Here is a 19,436-nt window from a genome sequence, read left to right on the forward strand (position 1 = left end):
CAGCCAGCATGGTTTATAAACCAATCACCCTCTTTAGCTCTCTTGGTATTTCTCTCTTTGGGGGTTACCGCCCGCTCCTTCGCGGAGCTGCTAGGCAGAGAGCACTGACTCCCCTGTTCGGCTCCGCGTCAGCCCAAGACTTCTAGCCAAGCTAAAGCACGTCTCTTGTGATCTGCTACTGATTCGTTGTGTGACAATGTTCAAGTCCCGTAGGGCCTGATTTTCCAGTAAGCCAAGATGGGAGGCCTCTCTGGACCCGTAAGCTTGCCTTGTCTGCGCAGGCCAGGGCTTCACGCACACCAATGGGGCTGCATGCCGTGGGAGTGCTCCAGTTCCCAATGCGGCTGTGCAGTTCTCATCTGCATGTGAGCATGTGGACCTGGGGCCTTCACCTGCTGCCAATCAGGGCGGTAACTTCTCTGTATCTGCGGTTGTGTCTGCCATAGAAATCACTGTTCTGACCCACACAGAGGGCTGTTTTGTGGCTTAATTCATGAGTGTTAGTTTGGGCAGGATGGTTCCAGGTTTCCAGTGTCAGAGCCAGTGTCCCAGGACTGTCAGAAGGTATGGGAACCCGGTGGCCCCGGCCCCTCCAGAGGAAGAGCAGACAAGTGTGTGGCAAATGGAAGAAAGACACCCCAGTGTTCCTGGAGACTGTGCCAGCCCTGGGGACGGCACACAAACCTCCTAAGCAGGTGGAGAAGGTGATGTACAGTGCCCAAGAACCAGAGAAAGAAGGGACCTCCCCAGTCCAAATGGTTACGGAAGGGCTATGTCTGATTGCAGTGGTGCTGACGGGGGTTAAGCAGGGAGAGGGTGCAGAGCTCCCAGCGTCTCACGGTGCCAGTGCTGGAATGAGCCCCACACCCTACAGGGGGATGGCACGGCTCAGCTCTGGATTCAGCAGCCGCAGAAGGCTCTGCTCTGTTTGGTCATTTGGATCAAGTTTGAACCAGGGGGATACAGAGCTCGACAATGGGGGAATCTCAGGGAAAGAGAGAGAGAAAGAAGACAGATCATGGATGAAACCGAGGGGAAGGAGAAGGCCAAGCAGAGGGCCAGAGGGAGATGAAAGAGGAAATGGGCATGCTGGACTGAAAGGAGGAGCACTGTAGATTACTAGAGAGGCAGCTGGATATGGGGCAGAATCTACTCTGTGCTCCAGTTAGGGTTTATAGTTGGGTCTCCCTGGGCTTTCCAGTCTCTAAGTGTGTTTGAGCAGAGAGGGGAGCTGTGCAGCCAGGCACTGAGAGGGTTAACGCTGGGCTTGCTGCACCCAGAATTGCTGAGTCTGACTCCCTGTTGTAACCCTGGGGTGCTCCCTGCACCATCCCGCAGCAACAGCTGCGGTGATCGGAGGCCTTTCTGAGCCCTCCACACCCTTGCATGTGACCTAACACCACTCCTTAATCAGGTGCCGCTCACAGAAGCGGGACGGGTTCTGTGTCTCCATCCTCCTCAGTGGGCGTTCGGACAGGCTGCCGGGCCGCTCTGCCCCTTGTCGATTGCATCTCTGCCTTGGCCTTTGAGAACATCTCATGTGCGGCTTCTCGTCAGTAAGATCAGCCTGGCCCGAGCAGGGTTCAGACCAAGATGTGGGAGATGATAGGTGCTTGCTTCATGCAGATAAACTACAAATTCCCCTGCTGCTTTGACAGCCAGCTCTGTCTGAGACTCTGGAGTGAGGAGAGCTGTACAGACAGCTAGCTCGCTAGCACCCGCTGTTCGAAGCGGGTTACCCCTGCCCAGCTGCGCTGATGCAGTCCTGGCTTTCCTGTTGGGTGTCTCTAGAAACTAAATAAATCTGCTAGCTGCAGCCATGGCGTATCTGTTTAACCGCCATTTCAGTTCCCACCCCCACTCTCTGCTGGACCGCTCTGTCCCACAGGTAGTGGCTTGCTGTCCTGACAAGCTTCCAGGTGTGTTGTGCAGGTGCATTGTCCAGGCCCGGCTCTGGCTCAGCGTCACCCGTCCCGCACCTGGGAGCGACGCTGGAGAGCAATCCCTGGAGGTGCTTTTGTCTGGGTGCTTGGCCAGCTCTCCCCCTTCCCGCCCCTGCACGGATAACGCTGCTTCTGCAGCACAAAAGCACTTTGTGCCATTCATCCTGCTCCAACAATAACCCCCATTGTTGCCTTCCTGCACGGCAGGGGGCATCTTGTGACAGTTGTCGATGGTGGTGATAAGGACTCCAGCCAGTCACCTCCTCCGGGATGCCACCCCCTTCTCTTGTGGGCAGGGAGCTGTGCAAAGGAAGGCGCCGGCTGAGGTGCAGCACGGGGAGGTTGGTCACAGATTCAGTGAGGCCGCATGCACTGGTGGGGAGGGAATGCTGCCGGTCCTGCAACGCTGCCGTGCATCTCGGAGACTGAGACGGGAGCACACGGGCGGGAGGGGAGCTGCTCTGGTGTTCTGGGCTGAGCTACTTGGCAGTGCATACAGGCAGGCGCTGCTGATTAAGAGGAGCCGTGTGGAAAGGGAAGGCAGTGTTGTGTAGGGGGTAGGGGACTCAGGAGACCTGGGTTCTGTTCCCAGATCTGCCACTGGCCTGCTGGGTGACCTTGGGCAAATAACTTCCCTTCCTGTGCCTCAGTTTCCCCACCTGTAAAATGGGGACAAGGATACTGACTCACGTTGGAAAGCGCTTTGAGACGAACTGATGCAAAGCGCTAGGGGTTATTAATAATAATTAGCACTGTCGATTAATTGCAGCTAACTCACACGATTAACTTTACATACATCGCTGGCAAATGCATCAAGCGCTCAAATTGAAAAATAAATGAGAGAAAAATGCTTTCCCCCTCTGATCTCTCTCGCTGCTTCTGATCTTCCGGGGTCCTTATTACAGGGCAGGAAAAAGGCTTCAGGCAGAAGAGTGATCCACCCCTTTAAACTAACAAATGTTTTCTCCTGTCCAAAGCAAAGAAGAAAGGCGCTGAGGTGATAAGAACTGCAATGGGATATTATTACTACTAGGGCTGTCAAGCGATTAAAAAAATTAATCGCCGTTTTAATCACACTGTTAAACAGTAGAATACAAATTGACATTTATTAACTATATTTTGGATGTTTTTTCACATTTTTAAATGTATTGATTTCAATTACAACACAGAATACAAAATGTACAGTGCTCACTTTATATTATTTTTATTATAAATATTTGCACAGTAAAAATGATAAAAAATAGTATTTTTCAATTCACCTCATACAAGTACTGTAGTGCGATCTCTTTATTGTGAAAGTGCAACTTACAAATATAGATTTTTTTTTTTTGTTACATAACTGCACTCAAAAACAAAACTGCAAAACTTTAGAGTCTAGAGTCCGCTGAGTCCGCTCAGTCCTACTTCTTGTTCAGCCAATTGCGAAGAGAAATAAGTTTTACATTTACAGGAGATAAAGCTGCCTGCTTCTTATTTACATTGTCACCTGAAAGTGAGAACAGGCATTCGCATGGCACTTTTGTAGCTGGCATTGCAAGGTGTTTATGTGCCAGATATGCTAAGCATTTTTATGCCCCTTCATGCTTCAGCCACCATTCCAGAGGACATGCTTCCATGCTGACGATGCTTGTTTTAAAAAAAAAAATGCCTTAATTACTTAGGCCTTATCTATAGTACTGATCTACTTAGCCTTATTTACAGCACTGAAACTTTCTCACTCAGGGGCGTGCTGTAAAGTGGCAGTGTAGACAGTGCACCAGCACTGGGAGCTACTCCCCTCATGGGGGTGGTTTTTTTACAGCGCTGGGAGAGCCCTTTACAGTGCTTTCACATTGGTAGTGAAGACATACCCTTAGTGACTGAACTCCTTGGGGGAGAACTGGATGTTCCCTGCTCTGTTTTACCCACATTCTGCCATATATTTCATGTTCTAGAAATCTCGGCTGATGACACACCATATGTTGTTCATTTTAAGAACGCTTTCACTTCAGATCTGACAAAACGCAAAGAAGGTACCAATGTGAGATTTCTAAAGATAGCTACAGCACTTGAACCAAGGTTTTTTAAGAATCTGAAGTGCCTTCCAAAATCTGAGCGGGACGAGGTGTGGAGCATGCTTTCAGGACTCTTAAAAGAGCAACACTCTGATGTGGAAACTACAGAACCCAAACCACCAAAAAAGAATTTCAACCTTCTGCTGGTGGCATCTGACTCAGATAATGAAAATGAACACGTCAGTCTGCTCTGCTTTGGATCGTTATCAAGCAGAACCCGTCATCCGCATGGATCCGTGTCCTCTGGAATGGTGGTTGAAGCATGAAGAGACATATGAATCTTTAGCACATCTGACATGTAAATATCTTGCAACACGGGCTGCAACAGTGCCAGGTGAACGCCTGTTCTCACTTTCAGGTGACATTGTAAACAAGAAGGTCAACATTATCTCCTGTAAATATAAACAAACTTGTTTGCTTTAGTGATTGGCTGAAGTAGGACTCATTGGACTTGTAGCCTTTAAAGTTTTACATTGTTTTATTTTTGAATGCAGGTTTCTTGTACATAATTCTACATTTGTAAGTTGCACTTTCATGATAAAGAGATCCCACTACTGTACTTAGGTGAATTGAAAAATACTATTGCAAATATTTGTAATAAATAAATATAAAGTGAGCACTGTACGCTTTGTATTCTGTGCTGTAATTGAAATCGATATATTTGAAAATGTAGAAAACATCCAAAAATATTTAAATAAATGGTATTCTATTGTTTAACAGAGCGATTAATCACAGTTAATTTTTTTAATTGCACGATTAATCATGATACATTTTTTTTAATCGCTTGACAGCCCTAGTAATAATAATACCCCATTGCAGTTCTTATCACCTCAGCGCCTTTTCCTTTGCTTTGGACAGGAGAAAACATTTGGTAGTTTAAACGGGATGATCACCCTTCTGACTGAAGCCTTTTTCCTGCCATGTAACAGGGACCCTGAACGTTACCAGCAGCGAGAGAAGGGATCAGAGGGGAAAAGCACTTTTCTCACATTTATTTTTCAATTTGAGCGCTTGATGTATTTGCCAGCAGTGTGTGTACAGATGTGCTGTTTCTCCCCACCTCCACCCCACCCCGCCATCACCCGTTATGGGGGACAGATGTTTGTAAAGATCTGAACCCTCCTGACTCTGTGAGAGCGCTCCAGGCAGGTGGAGCGCGTATTGAAATCACCTAGGTGTCAGGCGGACCACGTCCCTTTTAACTGCAGAGACTCTGTGGACAGGGAGCTAGAAGGGACTTGGCCCCCCGTGGCCCGTGTCTCAGCTGCTTTGCTCGGTTGCTATTGAGCTGCCAGATACTCTTGACGTTGTGAGTCACTGGTTAGTATCTAGTTTAGCACTCGCTTGATCCCCGCCCCTGCCCCTTTTAACAGCATGCTGGGATTGCTCTGGTGATCGCTCTTCTCAGACCCTAGCACCCCTCCCCATTCACCCCAGCTGGCCCTTGGGGCTCTTTGGGATCTACAGGTGTCTGTGTTGGGGGAGAACGCCAGCGAGCGCTGTTGCTCTGCTCCCACCCACATTGATTCTGCTCTTGGGGTGGGGGTGGGGGACAGCACCTACCGTGGTGTTGGAATCTCAGCTCTCATCTTCGCTGGCAGGAAGCTGCGTCCTTAGCTCGGCCGGGCTAATACGGCTGAACTACACCAGGTGAAGTCCTGGCGCGGATGAGGCACTGTTGAGATTTCACACGTGTTAGCAGGTCAGGGTAAAGGCCAGGGGGAACCCAGGGTTCCCCCCCTGCCCTGCTGAATCACGGGAAGACTCCAGACTGGGCTTGTCTGCACTAGGATTTCCCAGGAGCTGAGAACACACCACCTTTCCTCGGGAAGATGCAGGTGTGAGAGAGAACAGCTCAGAAACCCGGATTGGAATTCCCTTCATGCTGTGATAACGATGAGAACCCCACAGTCGTCTATCGCACTTTCTAGCCACAGATCTCCATGTGCTTCACAAAGCAGGCCAATATCACTATCCACATTTTACAGATGGGGAAACTGAGGCACAAGGCAGGAAGTGACTTGCCCAAGGTCACCCAGTAGGCCAATGGCAGAGCTGGGAACAGAACCCAGTTCTCCTGAGTCCCAGTCCAGTGCTCTCTCCACTGGAAAAGCTGTTCTGTGAGTTGCAGGGGCAGGGATGTGGAAAGAGGAAGTTTTATCGTTTCATCTAATCAGATTGTCCCCTTCAGTATACGTTGGGCTGGATTAATTTTTACCCCCTCTGAAATCTGCCTGGGCGTGCACCTTTATTTCATTTTGGAAACCCATCTAGCTACAGAAAGGCTGCAGGAGGGGTTGCAGTGTCAGTGTTGGATTGTCCCTCGGGAGGTTCTGCCGTTGAATCCACGCACCTGGGGAGATCTGTGTGCGTCGTGTTCGGGGGTTAGGATTGGGCGAGAACCTGGAGCCATCAATCCATCCAAAACAAGTGACCGGCACTCAGAGCCGTTGCTTTTGACAAACGGACCCCAATCCCAGCCTCCCTTCTGCGAAGAGACGCAGCCCACAATGGCACTTAGCAGGTAACGTGCGTCAACCCCATAGTGACTGGGGGCAAAGGAGCAAAGCAGGGGAGGGAAATGCAATGAGAAGCCACCAGACAGGTAACGGTGGTGGCTGCTGAAGATCTCCGTCGTCTCACCAGGCTGATGGTGTCAGCGAACAGGACTGAGCTGCCATGATGAGTGTGGGACTCTCCAAACACACAGATCCAGGCTCTAGCTAGAATTAAGGCCCAGGAGATGAGCCATCAGCACGGTCCGGCAAATCGCCCTTTAAACACCACCTTCCAGAAGCCGCAATTAAAGGGACACTTATGAACACGGGGCTAGAAGAAACTGTCCACACTTAGCTGCACTGTGCAGAGAGGCAGTGGAGACAGCTCAACGTCTGCATGTTCCCTGGGTGACAGTGGGGCTAGAAATTCAACCTGCCTTTTTCCCTGTGAGTTGAGCAGAGCGGCGCTTTCCTGCCAGGCCTCTTCTGAAATGTCCCCCTCGCAGGACCTGAGCAGCCTGCTAAATCCAGCCAGAGCAAAGGCAGATACAGGTTGGTTGAATGCAAAGGTGTACATGCCACGCAGTACTGTATTCAGAGAGGGTCACAGGTACAGAACAAAGCAAACCCCTCTGATGTAACCCTCCTGAATCCCTATGCAGGACGGAACTGCATTTCCAGGTAATGTTTGGGGCGGTTAGAATCAAGGAGCGGCTCCAGGTGAGCACCACTCTATTTTCTACCTACACCGAACTGACCCGGATGGAGAAGCTGAGTTCCAACCCCGGCCGTACCAAGCCCTGGAAATCTCTCTTCTTTGTGTGTTGTTTGGGTCTGGCTTGATGAAGCTAATGCCAGATAAAACAAATCAGTGTGGAGCGACAGAGCCCAAATGGAGGGAATTCTGCTGCTGGAGCAGCAAGCGAAGGCTGATTAACATTAGATTTTGCCAGGTTTCAGAATAGCAGCCGTGTTGGTCTGTATCCGCAAAAAGAAAAGGAGGACTTGTGGCACCTTAGAGACTAACCAATTTATTTGAGCATAAGCTTTCGTGAGCCATAGCTCACTTCATCGGATGCACACTTTAGGGGAGGAGGCTTCATACACCAAAGCCAAAATCCTCCAACTTTTCTATCTCCCCTTAAAGTTTTTTGTTTCCTTAAAGGGGATACAACAGTAACAGCTCCCTCCAGTGACTAAAAATACCCCCTTTCACATTGCTGTGAGGAAGCATGGGTCTCAAACCCAGGTCCTCAGACAGGGCTCAGACTCACTGGGTCCGGCAGGAAGTGTGGGCTGGTGGACCCTAGCTCACTAGAGGTGCCACCCGTGAAGCTCCTGATTAGAGGAGATATCCAGTCTCTCTGATGGGCTCAAATCTGCTATTTAAGCCAGAAGGAGGTACTGGAAGTTGGCCCAGTAACTAGGTGAATTGCTGGCTGCTACATCAGACGCTGCCCTCTCGCCTGAGCCCTGCCTTCGGGTCATGTCCCTGATTCTCTGCCCTCCTGCCTTGTTCCAACTCCCTGCTCCTATGCCCCACCCTTGGCTTGACTCCTGGCTCTGTCTTCCCCTTCCGACGCCTGACTCCAGTTCCTGGCTCTGACCTGTATGTCTGCCTGCCTACATCCATGACAATTACTTGGCCTGTTAACTGGGCTGCTCAACTAGTGGAAAAAGCATCTATCCTGCATTTCAAATGTAGCTAGCTCAAATTCAGGGGTGCAGTCAGCCCTGAGTTCCTCTCTGCATGCCCGGGTTTGTTGTGTTCTCGGTGTCATTACTCTGTCACCTCAAGAGGCTTCAGGATTTACAGAAAGAAGTGAAACCGATGGCTGGTCCCAGACATTTCCCATGTACGTAAAAGTGCTGTTGCTGTGGGCTCTGGAAGAGCAGCAAGGCCCGGTGGGTTGGAACGGATGCTTTGTTCAAAGTCATTTCAAGGTCGCCACCGTTGAATTCCAGGGATCAGCAGGATCTTCTCTGTGTCTCTTCCAGTGAGTCCCGTGGCAAATGCTGCTCAGTTGGTTGACCAGAGGGATGATTTTTTCTAGTTGGTGCTGCAGACTCCGCCTGGGATCTGAGAATCCAGCCCCCTCGGAGGCCCTTTGTGCTGGCGGTTCGGGGGCTACGGTCAGTCCTAGCTGAGCGCTGTCTCCATGCGTCAGGCACGCTAGATAGCGGCTCGCTGGGTGGGGCCTTCCAGCTGTGCAGGCGAAGAGCGGTCAAAAGGGATCAGTGTCAGCGGGTGAGACCGTAAGGTTTATCTGTGCCACGGGGTTAACTCCAGCGATCAGCAGCTGGGTTCGCCCGGGCCGGGTGTGAGCAGCCCTTTGCCTGCCTCCTCGCTGCTGTGCTGCCCCGGGGTGGCGCTAGCGTTTCCCGGGGCGTCTGTGCCGCAGCAAGCTGAGCTGCTCTGGTTCTTTCCCAGTGCATTGTGGGAAAGCTTCTCTCTCCTGGAGGTGGGGGACGGACCTGTGGGCAGGCGCTGGAGGACTAGCAGCGTTTAAGAGGGTTAGCCTGTGTCCTCACTGCATACTGGTCTGGTTACCAGCCTGAGCGAATGCTGCACCCAGACTTTAGCCCACACCCTCAGCTGGGCCAGCTAGCCTCGGCTGAAAACCCTGCTACTCTGGGGTAAGCGGGGAGGGGACTGGGCAAGAGCTTGGGCTGACTGCAGTGAAGACAGACCCAGAGCAAGTGTACCTGGGCCATCAGAGAGGTGGTTTTATGTAGCCCATCGCAGCTGCACTTCGATAGCGATGCTCTTACCAGGTGGACGCGGACAGACAGCCACTAAACCGTGTCTCTGCCCATGGCTTCCTGTCCAGCAGCATAGCAATGACCAAAACAACGCCCTTAAGCAGGTTGGGGTGATTGTGTTCTGAGAGGTGCCCGTTCTGACCACTTGGTGGCGCTCCATCCCCAGCATTGGCAGGAGGGAGGGCCTGAAGCAAGTGATCGGGGAGACCGGGCTGGTGTGAAAGCCTGAGTGGCTGTCGAGATGCCGGCCGCACTTGGCAGGTTAAATAGCGTGCGGCGCATTGAAAGAGACTGCGACAGCAGCGAAAGCCGGGGACGGAGGCTGCGGCTCTTCAGGAGGTGCCCCGCAGACGCCGTTTCTTGGTCTATTTTTCTGTCTGTGTGTGGCACGGAGAGCAGACAGACGCCCCAAGGTGCTGGGCCCCAGCAAACTCCATCAAAACCCAGTGGAGCTGCTGGGGCTCAGCACCTGCCTCCCGGGCGTTATCAGGTGACCGTTAGTCATCGTCTCTGCTCCTGGTTTGGGGGAAATCAAGTCACTCCCATGCTCTGTGCCTCAATTTCCCTATCCATGAAATGGGGATAAGGTTATCGCCCTGCTTTGCCAGGCGCGTTGAGATCTGCGGATAAAGAGCGGGTAGACCTGGCATGGACATAGAGGAGACCCCATTTCTTGGGAGGCAGGACAAGGGAGGTAAATAGATCAGCAGGCTGAAAAAAGAATGTCCTCGTGACAAGAGCAAGTGGGTCAGGGAGTTAAGAGAGAGCGCGTCTGTGCGACCTACGATGATGGGAGGGAACGCCCGGGACAGGCTAGCGGTGGACGAGAGGAGTGGGGAACGTAAGATGAGGTAAGGAGGAAGCTGTGTGCGGTCAGAGCGCGAGACCAAGCCAGTCCTGCAAGGTGTGATGCAATGTATAGGCAATGCAATGAGATGTGCAAATGTATATAACGGAAGAGGTTTGCTGTGTGGACCCGCCCCCACACTTGAGTCTGATCAACTCTGTGCAGCTTTGCTGTGTGGCATATAAAGGCACCTGAGTGGCCCAGAATGGACCCTGTCTTAACCTTTATTTTTCTCTGCTAACCTGCTGTGTTCCAGGTGACTAATAAACTCCGTTCTGAAAAGGCTGCCATGTGTCACTGCAAACACAGGCTGGGGGGCTTGAGCCCCCAAAGAGGAGCCAGGTCTCTCCAGGGGTCTGGCTCAGTGGGACGCGCTGGGCAGAGCTCACAGGGTGGAGAAGGAGGGCTGGAGCCCAGAGGCTCCATCTTGGAGGCGGTGAGGCCGCGTGGCTGGCGCTGGCGGAAGAGTGGGACCCTTGCGGGGCTGGCACGCTGAAGAGCTCCTCCAAGGGACTGTTTAAAAGCTGGGGGCTAGCACTGATCCCGGAGATCTGCTACAGCAGGTGCAGCCTGCGGATAGTGCAGGCTCCAAGGGATCGATTGCACTAGGCCTGAACTGCGCTGCAGGCTGTAACCTGCATGGGACAGACCTCTGCCCTCGGGATGCCACGTTGAGCTGCGTTGGGTCACAGGCCACCCGGGAGGCCCCTCCATCTCCAGTGCCCTGCTCCCCCAGCGCCTTAAGATGGGCGCTGCTTCCGTTTTCTTTGTAAATGACCTGCCTAGCCGCCCTTTCCCTTCAGAGATTCCCAGGCCAGCAGGGACCCCTGTGACCATCTTGGCTGACCTCCCATCTAACCTAGGCCAGAGATCTGCCCCAGAACAATTCCTAGAGCAGAGCTTGTAGAAAACCATCCAATCTTGAATTAAACATCCACCACAGCCCTTGGAAAGTTGTTCCAATGGTTAATTACCCTCGGTTCTTCTGGACCCTGCTAGGTTCTCTCATAACCCTTTGGGATTTTGCTGTCGATCTGGGCACCCCTTTCTTACATTCATAGTGCTCCAGGTTAGGCTTCAGCTCACAACCTTGGCAACCCAGCTCAAGCCACGTACTGCTGCGGTAGTGCTGTGTGCTAGCCCATTGCGCCGCCAGAGCAAAACCAGCGGCCTGACGGGTGGGCCTGGGCCTGGCGATCTGTGAATCCCCCCAAGTCCCACGCGCTAGCCACTGCACCACGCAGCCAGCAGACAGGCCGGGGCTCTGTGCTGGGGACTTGAAGTGCAGGATTGGGTGAACTGTGCCCAGGTATTTTTTTGACCAACCCCGTCTCTCCCTCCAGTGTCTGCCAGTTCCTAAGCCGGTGCCAGAGCCCCAGTGGTGGGTTCGGAGGAGGGCCGGGCCAGCACCCCCATCTCGCTCCCACGTATGCCGCTGTCAGTGCCCTCTGCATCATCGGTACCGAAGAGGCCTTCAATGTCATCAACAGGTGAAAATGGCCCTGGTGCAGGATTCCCGCCCCGCTATGGGTGGCGGGAGGGAGGTGACCCAAATCACAGCCCTTCTCCCCGGTGGGCTGGAGCCCTGCCTGCTCTGATGGGTTGGTACAGCTCTCGCAGGTGTCAGCAGAGCAGCCATCTGTCGCTTCCAGTGTACGGCCCGTGGGTGTACACAGGAGAAACGCCGGCTGAGGACTTTGCCACAAGGGCTTTGAGGTCTCTGCTACACAAGGTGCTCACGTGCTGGGCTCCCATGGGAGTTACTGGGGGTTCTCGGCTGTCCAGCACCTCAGAGGATTTGGGCCCTGGGTGTCCAGAAGGTGAGGAGTGGCCTTGTATAAAGCCATCCACCCCCAAACACCCAGGCCAGGCCCAGATCTCTACCCAACCCTCACTGAAAGCAGGCCCCTCCCGCTGCCCCTGTTGGTTGGTTCCCCTGCGTGGGTGGGGATGTGGCAGTTTGATTGGCTGGGTGGTGTGACTTACTTTAAAAGAGAAATTGTGAACCATCGTGATGCCTGTGAAAGTGAGATGCTAACGGGCTGGCTGGAGCTGACCCTGCAATGGCAACGTCCACCTGCTAACGGGCCCCTGGCCTGGCCAGCTCCTGTGTCAGGTGGCGTGAACCCCTAACAATGCCCTTGCTGCTTTTCAGGGAGAAGCTCTTGGAGTATCTATACTCGCTGAAACAGCCCGACGGCTCCTTCATCATGCACGTGGGAGGTGAAGTGGACGTCAGGTGGGTGGGAGCAGTCACAGCCCCGGTCAGAAATTCCAAGGCCAGGAGGGACCGACCTCCTGCATCGCCCACCCCACAGATTCCCCCCCCCCCCCCCCCTCACCCCAGCTTGTGGCTGAGCTGGAGCGGAGCTGTTGGGAAATCTTCCCATCCTGGTTTAAAGACTCCAGGTGATGGAGGTGTGGAATAGCTGGTGTCATCTGCCTGGCAGTGTCCCAAATTGAAATCCTTGTCTGCTTGGCAGCCCTGCAGCTATGGACAGTATGGGGACGTAGGGAAAGGCAGTGCATGGTTGTATCAGTCTTGGGACTTGTCTGTGGGTGGCAACTTCCTGCTGGGACCATGCCCGGGCAATTCTAATGGTGCACCTCCCATAGAAGCTAAGCCGGAAAAAGGCCCTCTTCTCCTGGAGTCGGTCACGCTGGGTGTAACCAGAGCAGTAGAAATAGATGGTCAATTTCCACATGTAGACAAGCCCTTCATTTCACCAACAAACAAACCACAGCCGACGAGATGATCCAGGGTTTCTGTCTGGGAGGTGTCCAGTGTGGGACGTCTTCTGAATTTTGCTGTAGGCCTTTAGGGTCACTTACCTGGAGCAGCGCCTGAGGCCCTTGCTGAGGAGCTGTCTCCTGGCTTGCTCTCACTCTGCAGATCAGGGGTCTGTCTGGGAGGCAGAGTCGCCTAGTGGACAGAGCACTGGACCGGGACTCAGGAGAACTGGATTCTATTCCCAGCCCTGCCACTGGCCTGCTGGGCCACCTTGGGCAAGTCACTTCCCGGCTTCGTGCCTCAGTTTCCCCATCTACAGAATGGGGATAGTGATACTGACCTGCCTGGTAAAGTGCTTTGAGATGTACAGCTGGAAAGTGCTAGGTAAAAGCTAGGGGTTATTCTGATAACCTTGCAAGGTGCTGCTGCAGTGGAGCACTGAGTGAATCTCTCCTGGGGATAAAGGGACTTGCACCGTAGCGAATCTTGTATTTATGCCGCTAGAAGCCAAACGCAGTGGAGCAGGGAGCGCCGGGGGAGCGCTGGGCGCTCGTGGAGTTGGCAGTGCAGTAGCTGCCAGCCCTGGGGCTGTCCGTGGCAAACCGTGGGGGCTGACTCTCCCGTTCGTCTTTCCATCACAGGAGCGCATACTGTGCCGCCTCAGTGGCTTCGCTGACCAACATCATCACGCCCACGCTCTTCGCAGGGACTGCTGCGTGGATCGCAAGGTGAGGAGAGCCCAGAGGGCTGCCGCTCTGTGCGACGCTGCAGACTCTGCCCCGGGGAGAAACGAGGCTCCCCTCTGTTAGAGCAGGCCCGTGCGAGATCCCATGGGCTCAGCAGGCTGCACACGGGGCTGCGCCCCATGCTAGGGGCTTGCATTGCAGGAGGACGGTGCCACGGTGCCCGGGGTGAGCTGAGAGAAGAGAAGCATCAGTGGCTGTTTCCATGTTCTCCCTGCCCCCCCCTCTCTGAATTAGGTGCCAGAACTGGGAGGGTGGCATTGGCGGAGTCCCGGGCATGGAGGCCCACGGAGGATACACTTTCTGTGGCCTGGCAGCGCTGGTCATTCTGAAGCAGGAGGACTCACTGAATCTGAAATGTTTGTTAGTAAGTGGACTCTGCCGGGGGCGCGCTCTCCTTGCCCTTGGGGAGGCTGGAACCACGCAGCCAAGGAGGGCCCTGTTTGCTGACACCACCCTTTGGCGCCCCCTGCTTCATTCCAGCCAGTGTGGCTGGGGGGCACCATGCTCATCGCTGGGCTAGAGACCCTATGCTGATGCTGCAGAGCGGCATTGGGGTGGTCAGTACCAGTCTTGCGGGCAGTGTTCCTGCTCTTTGCACAGATTCCAACACCCAGGCACCAGCGCGGTGTGCCGGACGGCTGGCATGCCAACCTGTTGGGCCAGTGCGCTGCCAGGGGCTAGCCCTTCAGAAGTTGCTTTGCTCAGGCTGAGGGCTCCTCTCCACAGTGCTGAAAGAAAGCGGTTTCCTGTGCCCATGGGGGCTAGCGGGGAGCTGGCAAGATGCTAACCGTTGCTTCTGTTGGTGAAGAGGGAGGAGATGAAATCCAGGGTCAGAGGGTGGGAAATGGAGCCAGGTGCTGGTGCCACCAAGCCGGTCGTCCCGTGGCAGCTGAGACTGTCCAAGCCCTGACACGTGTCCCCGTCTATCCCTTCCAGCACTGGGTCACGAGCCGACAAATGCGCTTTGAGGGCGGTTTCCAGGGCCGCTGTAACAAGCTGGTGGATGGCTGCTACTCGTTCTGGCAGGCGGGCTTGCTGCCCCTTCTCCACCGAGCACTGCATGCCAAGGGTGAGTTTGGGGCCTGTGTGTTACTGTGAAGCCAGGCACAGATGACCATGCCAGTTAGGCTACCGTGTTGTCTGCATCTGTGTCCAGATTGCCTCCGTAGCAGAGGGATCGTATATTAGACTGGCTGGAAATTTTGTCAATTGGGTGTTTGATTAAACTGGAATATTTTGATTTGGACATGGGACTTGTAGTCCAGGTGGACTCATGCTTCTGTTCTGCTGTATCAGCTGGGCTTCCTGATTGGACTACATCTCCCATGACGCACTGTGTCCCCTCTCCAAGGGGGAGACCGTGGGGCATCCTGGGAGATGTAGTCCAGCCAGGGGAGTCGGGCCTATAGAGGAGAACGGGAGAATGAGGCACCCAAACTACAGCTCCTGTGAGGCGCTGTAGCTGCATTTCAGAATTATTCAGGTTTGGGATGAACAAAGCATCTCAAACAAGTGATTAAGAGAAAGCAGAAGGGATGGATCAGTAAGGAAAGCTGCCTCTGGGAGGTCAGACAGTGTAGGGATAAAGTGAGAACTGCCGAAAGCCAAGCAGAGCTGGACCTTGCCAGGGAAATTAAAACCGATAGTAAAAGGTTCTCCAGCCATATAAAGAAAACAAGAAAAGAAGATGTGGGACCGCTAAACACTGAGGATGGGCTGGAGATTAAAGATAATCTAGGCATGGCCCGATACTTAAATGAATACTTTGTCACAGATTTTAATAAGGGTAATGAAGAGCTATGGGGTAGTGGCAGGGTTTCTAGTGGAAATGAGGATATGGAAGTAGAAATTACCACATCCAAAGTGGAAGTCAAACTCAAACCGTTTAATGTGACTAAATCAGGGGGTCTGGATAATTGCCATCTAAGAATATTAAAGGAACTGGCCTATGAACTTGCAAGCCAAATAGCAAGGATTTTTAATGGATCTGTACACTTGGGGGTCATATCCTGTGACTGGAGAATTGCTAATATAGTACCTAGATTTAAGAACAGAAAAAAATGTGATCTGGGAAACTACAGGACTATTAGTTTAACCTCTGTTGTGTGCAAGGTCTTAAACACAAATTTTGAAGGAGAAAGTAGTTAAGGCCATAGAGGTGAACGGTAATTGGGATAAAATACAACATGGTTTTACAATGGGCAGATCATACCAGACCAATGTGACCTTTCTTTGAGAAGAGAACTGGTTTTTAGACAAAGGAAATGCCATGGGTCTAATCTACCTGGTTTCAGTCAGGCATTTGATACAGTCCTGCATGGACAAATATTATTTAAATTGGAGAAGCTGGGGATTAATACAAGAACTGAAAGGTGAGTAAGGAGCTGGTTAAAGGGGAGATTACAGTGGGTCACACTGAAAGGTGAACTGTCGGGCTGGAGGGAGGTTACCAGTACAGTTCCTCAGGGGTCAGTCTCGGGCCCAGTCTCATATAACGTTTTTATGAATGACCTTGGCACAAAACGTGGGAGTGTGCTAATCAAACGTGCCGATGACTGGCAATACGAAGGAAGTGCTGGTTGTTCCTGGCGTCGGCCTGGGCTATGTTCTCTTATTTACAAATATTTCTGCGCAGCTGTGGCGTGCCGGTCGGGGCTGGGGAGCGGGGATCCTGGGCCACAGCCTTGCCTGCGCCACTGTCTTCCTGGGTGACACTGGGCGAGATCTTTAACATCTCTGTGCCCCTTCCCCCTTCCCCCTTGGCAGGATCATTGGGGTGTTGTCAGAGAGGGGCAGCGGGCTCAGCAAGGCCCGCAAGCATGGCAGCGGTGCGAGGGGAGAGTGAGGCGGGTTCTGCGTTATGCTGCCTGGCAGGAGCAGGAGGGAGGCTTAGTGTTGACGCGGAAAGGAGTGCGAGGTCACGCCGGGTGGGCGTGTAGGGGGAACGGTTCAGAAGCTCCTAGGGGAGTTAGGTGCCCAGCTCCCCGTGACTCTCTGCGCCTCATTGCCTGCCAGCAGGACGGGGGTGGTTTGGAGCAGCCATTATTCTTGAAGCCCCCCACACCGTTCCCCTGGCGGTGGTGCCTCCCGTGGTCCCCACAGCCAGGCCTCCTCCTGGCTCCCTGTGCTTGGAGGGCCTCCTCCTGGGCACCTGGGGCTCTGTTAGCTGTGACCTCAGAGTGCGGGGGGACCTGGGGGCAGGGCCAGCTTCATGAGATCCCTGTGTAAGGCCCTGCTAGCCTGCAAAGCAAACGTATTTTCCTGTGTGGGAGAGGCCACTGACGGTCACTCTGGCCAGCCCTGGCACGGGTACAATGGTTCCCCCGCTCTGGGATCGGGACAGTCTCGCTCTCCTTGTCCCGCGGCCGCACCCTGTCCTGTCTGGCATGGGGGGGGGTGCTACGCTGGCTCTCAAAGGTTGGGGAGTTGGACAGTGTCTGCAGGCCGGGGGCGGTGCCGTGGCCTTGGCCGGCCCAAGAAATGGGGGACTGTCCCTCAGCTTTCCCTAACTGCCCCCCGCGGCCTGTGCTCCCTCCCCAGGCGACCCTGCCCTCAGCATGACGCACTGGATGTTCGACCAGCAGGCGCTGCAAGAGTACATCCTCCTGTGCTGCCAGTGCCCTGCCGGGGGGCTGCTGGACAAGCCGGGCAAGTGAGTACCCGCGAGGAGGTCCCGGCACCTGCTGAGCGCGTCGGCTGCCTGGAGCTCTGTGGCCGGTGCATCCCCGAGAGCCAGCGTGGCCCAGGACGGCACTGAAGGGGTTAAGAGAAGGCTGCAGAATCGAGCAGCTCATTGGGGCTTGCAGGGGTGGGGCTGGGGGCTGCTTTGGGCCATGTGGGGGGCGTCTGACCAAACATGTCCCTGCTTGACTGCAGGTCACGGGATTTTTACCACACCTGCTACTGCCTGAGCGGGCTGTCGATAGCCCAGCACTTCGGCAGCGGAGACCTGCTCCACGAGGTGGTGCTGGGAGTCCCTGAGAATCGCCTGGTAAGGGGGTCCGCTCAGCTTGCCTCCCGCCCTGCAAATGGCCCTCGTGCTGCGAGTGCTGTCCCTGAGGGAGCGCCTGGGCCACCGGCCCGAGATGGCCTCTGAAGCGTTGTGTGTCTGGGGCCGACCTGGCGTTCCCCAGCATCACACCTCGCAAGGCGCGCTCTGCGCTCCTGGCCCGCATGGGGAGACGGGGGCGGATTCCAGCCCTTGCGTTGGGGTCTGGCACCTCAACACCAGGCATTGAGCGCACGAGGACGGGATGCCTGACTCCTTAGGAGGGGCCTGGTGATGGAGGCTGGGTCAGCGGGAGCCACCAGCACTCACAGCCCCCTCCTTTTCCCAGGCACCCCCAGCCCTGACTCTGGCTCGCAGCCAGGCTGATTCCCATGGCCTCTGTGGGCCGCAGGGGCAGCCTTCCTCCTCCTCCTCTTCTTAAAGGGCCGCAGCTGGTACAAAATTGTTTCATAGATTCCAAGAAGGGCCCATTGTGATTGTCTCCTCTGATCTCCAGGATAACGCAGGCCGGAGACCTGCCCCAGAATAATGCCGAGGACGTGGGATGCAAAACAGCATCCCCAGTGCCTCTGCCCCACGCTTCCTCCCCCGCCCGGGTGCCCTTTGTGCCCGGGCCACGTGAGCCGCGCGCCTGGCCCAGCCCCCCTCGCCATTGTTAACTCGGGTGTGTTTCCCTTCGCAGCAACCGACACACCCCGTGTACAACATCTCCCCCGACAGAGTGGTGCAGGCCGTCATGCACTTCCTGCGGCAACCCGTCCCCGGCATGCCAGCGGCAGAGGAGATGACAGCACCCGCCGGAGACTAGACGGGGCAGCTCCCTTCGCGGACGCTGTACAGACGTGCTCTGCCTGCAGTTGGAGCGCAGCGCGGAACCCACCCCATGGGGCGAACCTTGGGGTTTGAGAGCGAGGCGGACAGGGCGCTCCCCCCTCCGGCCGGCGCGAGCTCAAGGCACTAGCCAGACCAAAAATAGCCGTGCCGGGCCCCCCGCCGTAGGCACACGAGGGCCCCGGGCCCCACTAACCTTCCTGCCAGGAGCAATGCTGTTCTGAAATAACGGGCTGTGAACGTTTTAGCATCAATAAACCAGAACTGAGCCCCTGGGGGTTTCCTTGGTACCACACTAAATCAGCCCGAGCTGCTGCCCTCCAGCCTGGCCAATGCAGGCCCAGCCCTCCCCCATGGCACTACCTGGGAATGGGCGTGGGGCCTGTTCACAATTAACACTGTGGGAAGAGAGGGAGGCTGGTGCCACAGGGCCTGCTTGTATGATACCGGCTGAACCTTGGTTTGGCACTGGGACGAGGGGCAGATCAGAGGTGGTCGCTCCAGTGGTCTGCAATGCTCTGGGCAGCTGAGTCCCTGCTGCTGGGTGCCCTGCATGGAACAGGAAACCCAGCGGGAGGCTACTAAGGGGACAGGACTGAAATGGGCAGCAGCCCCATTCCCCTGCAGCTGAGCCTCCCTCCCCGGGTCTGGCGGGGTGATTCTGCCAACATGGTTATTAAACCTTTTCTTGCTGCCTCGTCGTCTCCGGGGAAGGGTGCACCAAGCCAACCCATGGCTCAGCCGGCCTGTCCACGGCATCCTGGCTCTGTGGCGAGAGGGGCCAAATCCTGGCACTGCTGCAGGCTAGGGGTGGACCAGCATGATGGGGCAACGCTTAAGATGGGGCATCCCTGGGGCTCAGGGACAGAGCAGCTTGGTGGCACCAGGATTGAGGCAGCTTGGCACCCAGCTGTGGGCAGAAGGATAGGTGCTGAGGGCCAAGCGTTGGCTGTAGGGTGAAGGAGAAGTGGTAGGGGTGGGGGGTCTCATGCCCAAGGGGGCACTGGGCACTCA

General features: G+C 54.7%; 1 protein-coding gene across 1 annotated transcript in view; it reads left to right on the top strand.

The window, feature by feature from the left end:
* LOC102937672 (protein farnesyltransferase subunit beta) overlaps positions 1-18,691 on the top strand; it is a 32,450-nt gene extending 13,759 nt beyond the window's left edge. Inside the window, exons 5-12 of the mRNA XM_037899297.2 lie at positions 11,449-11,595; positions 12,261-12,344; positions 13,478-13,564; positions 13,817-13,946; positions 14,519-14,651; positions 17,123-17,234; positions 17,459-17,573; positions 18,274-18,691. Of these exons, the coding sequence (XP_037755225.1) occupies positions 11,449-11,595; positions 12,261-12,344; positions 13,478-13,564; positions 13,817-13,946; positions 14,519-14,651; positions 17,123-17,234; positions 17,459-17,573; positions 18,274-18,399 (934 nt within the window). The 3' untranslated portion in view covers positions 18,400-18,691. The remainder of the gene's footprint in view (positions 1-11,448; positions 11,596-12,260; positions 12,345-13,477; positions 13,565-13,816; positions 13,947-14,518; positions 14,652-17,122; positions 17,235-17,458; positions 17,574-18,273) is intronic.
* Positions 18,692-19,436: the final 745 nt, after the last annotated feature.

This window comes from Chelonia mydas, chromosome 6 (genome assembly GCF_015237465.2).
Source record: "Chelonia mydas isolate rCheMyd1 chromosome 6, rCheMyd1.pri.v2, whole genome shotgun sequence".
NCBI lineage: Eukaryota > Metazoa > Chordata > Testudines > Cheloniidae > Chelonia > Chelonia mydas.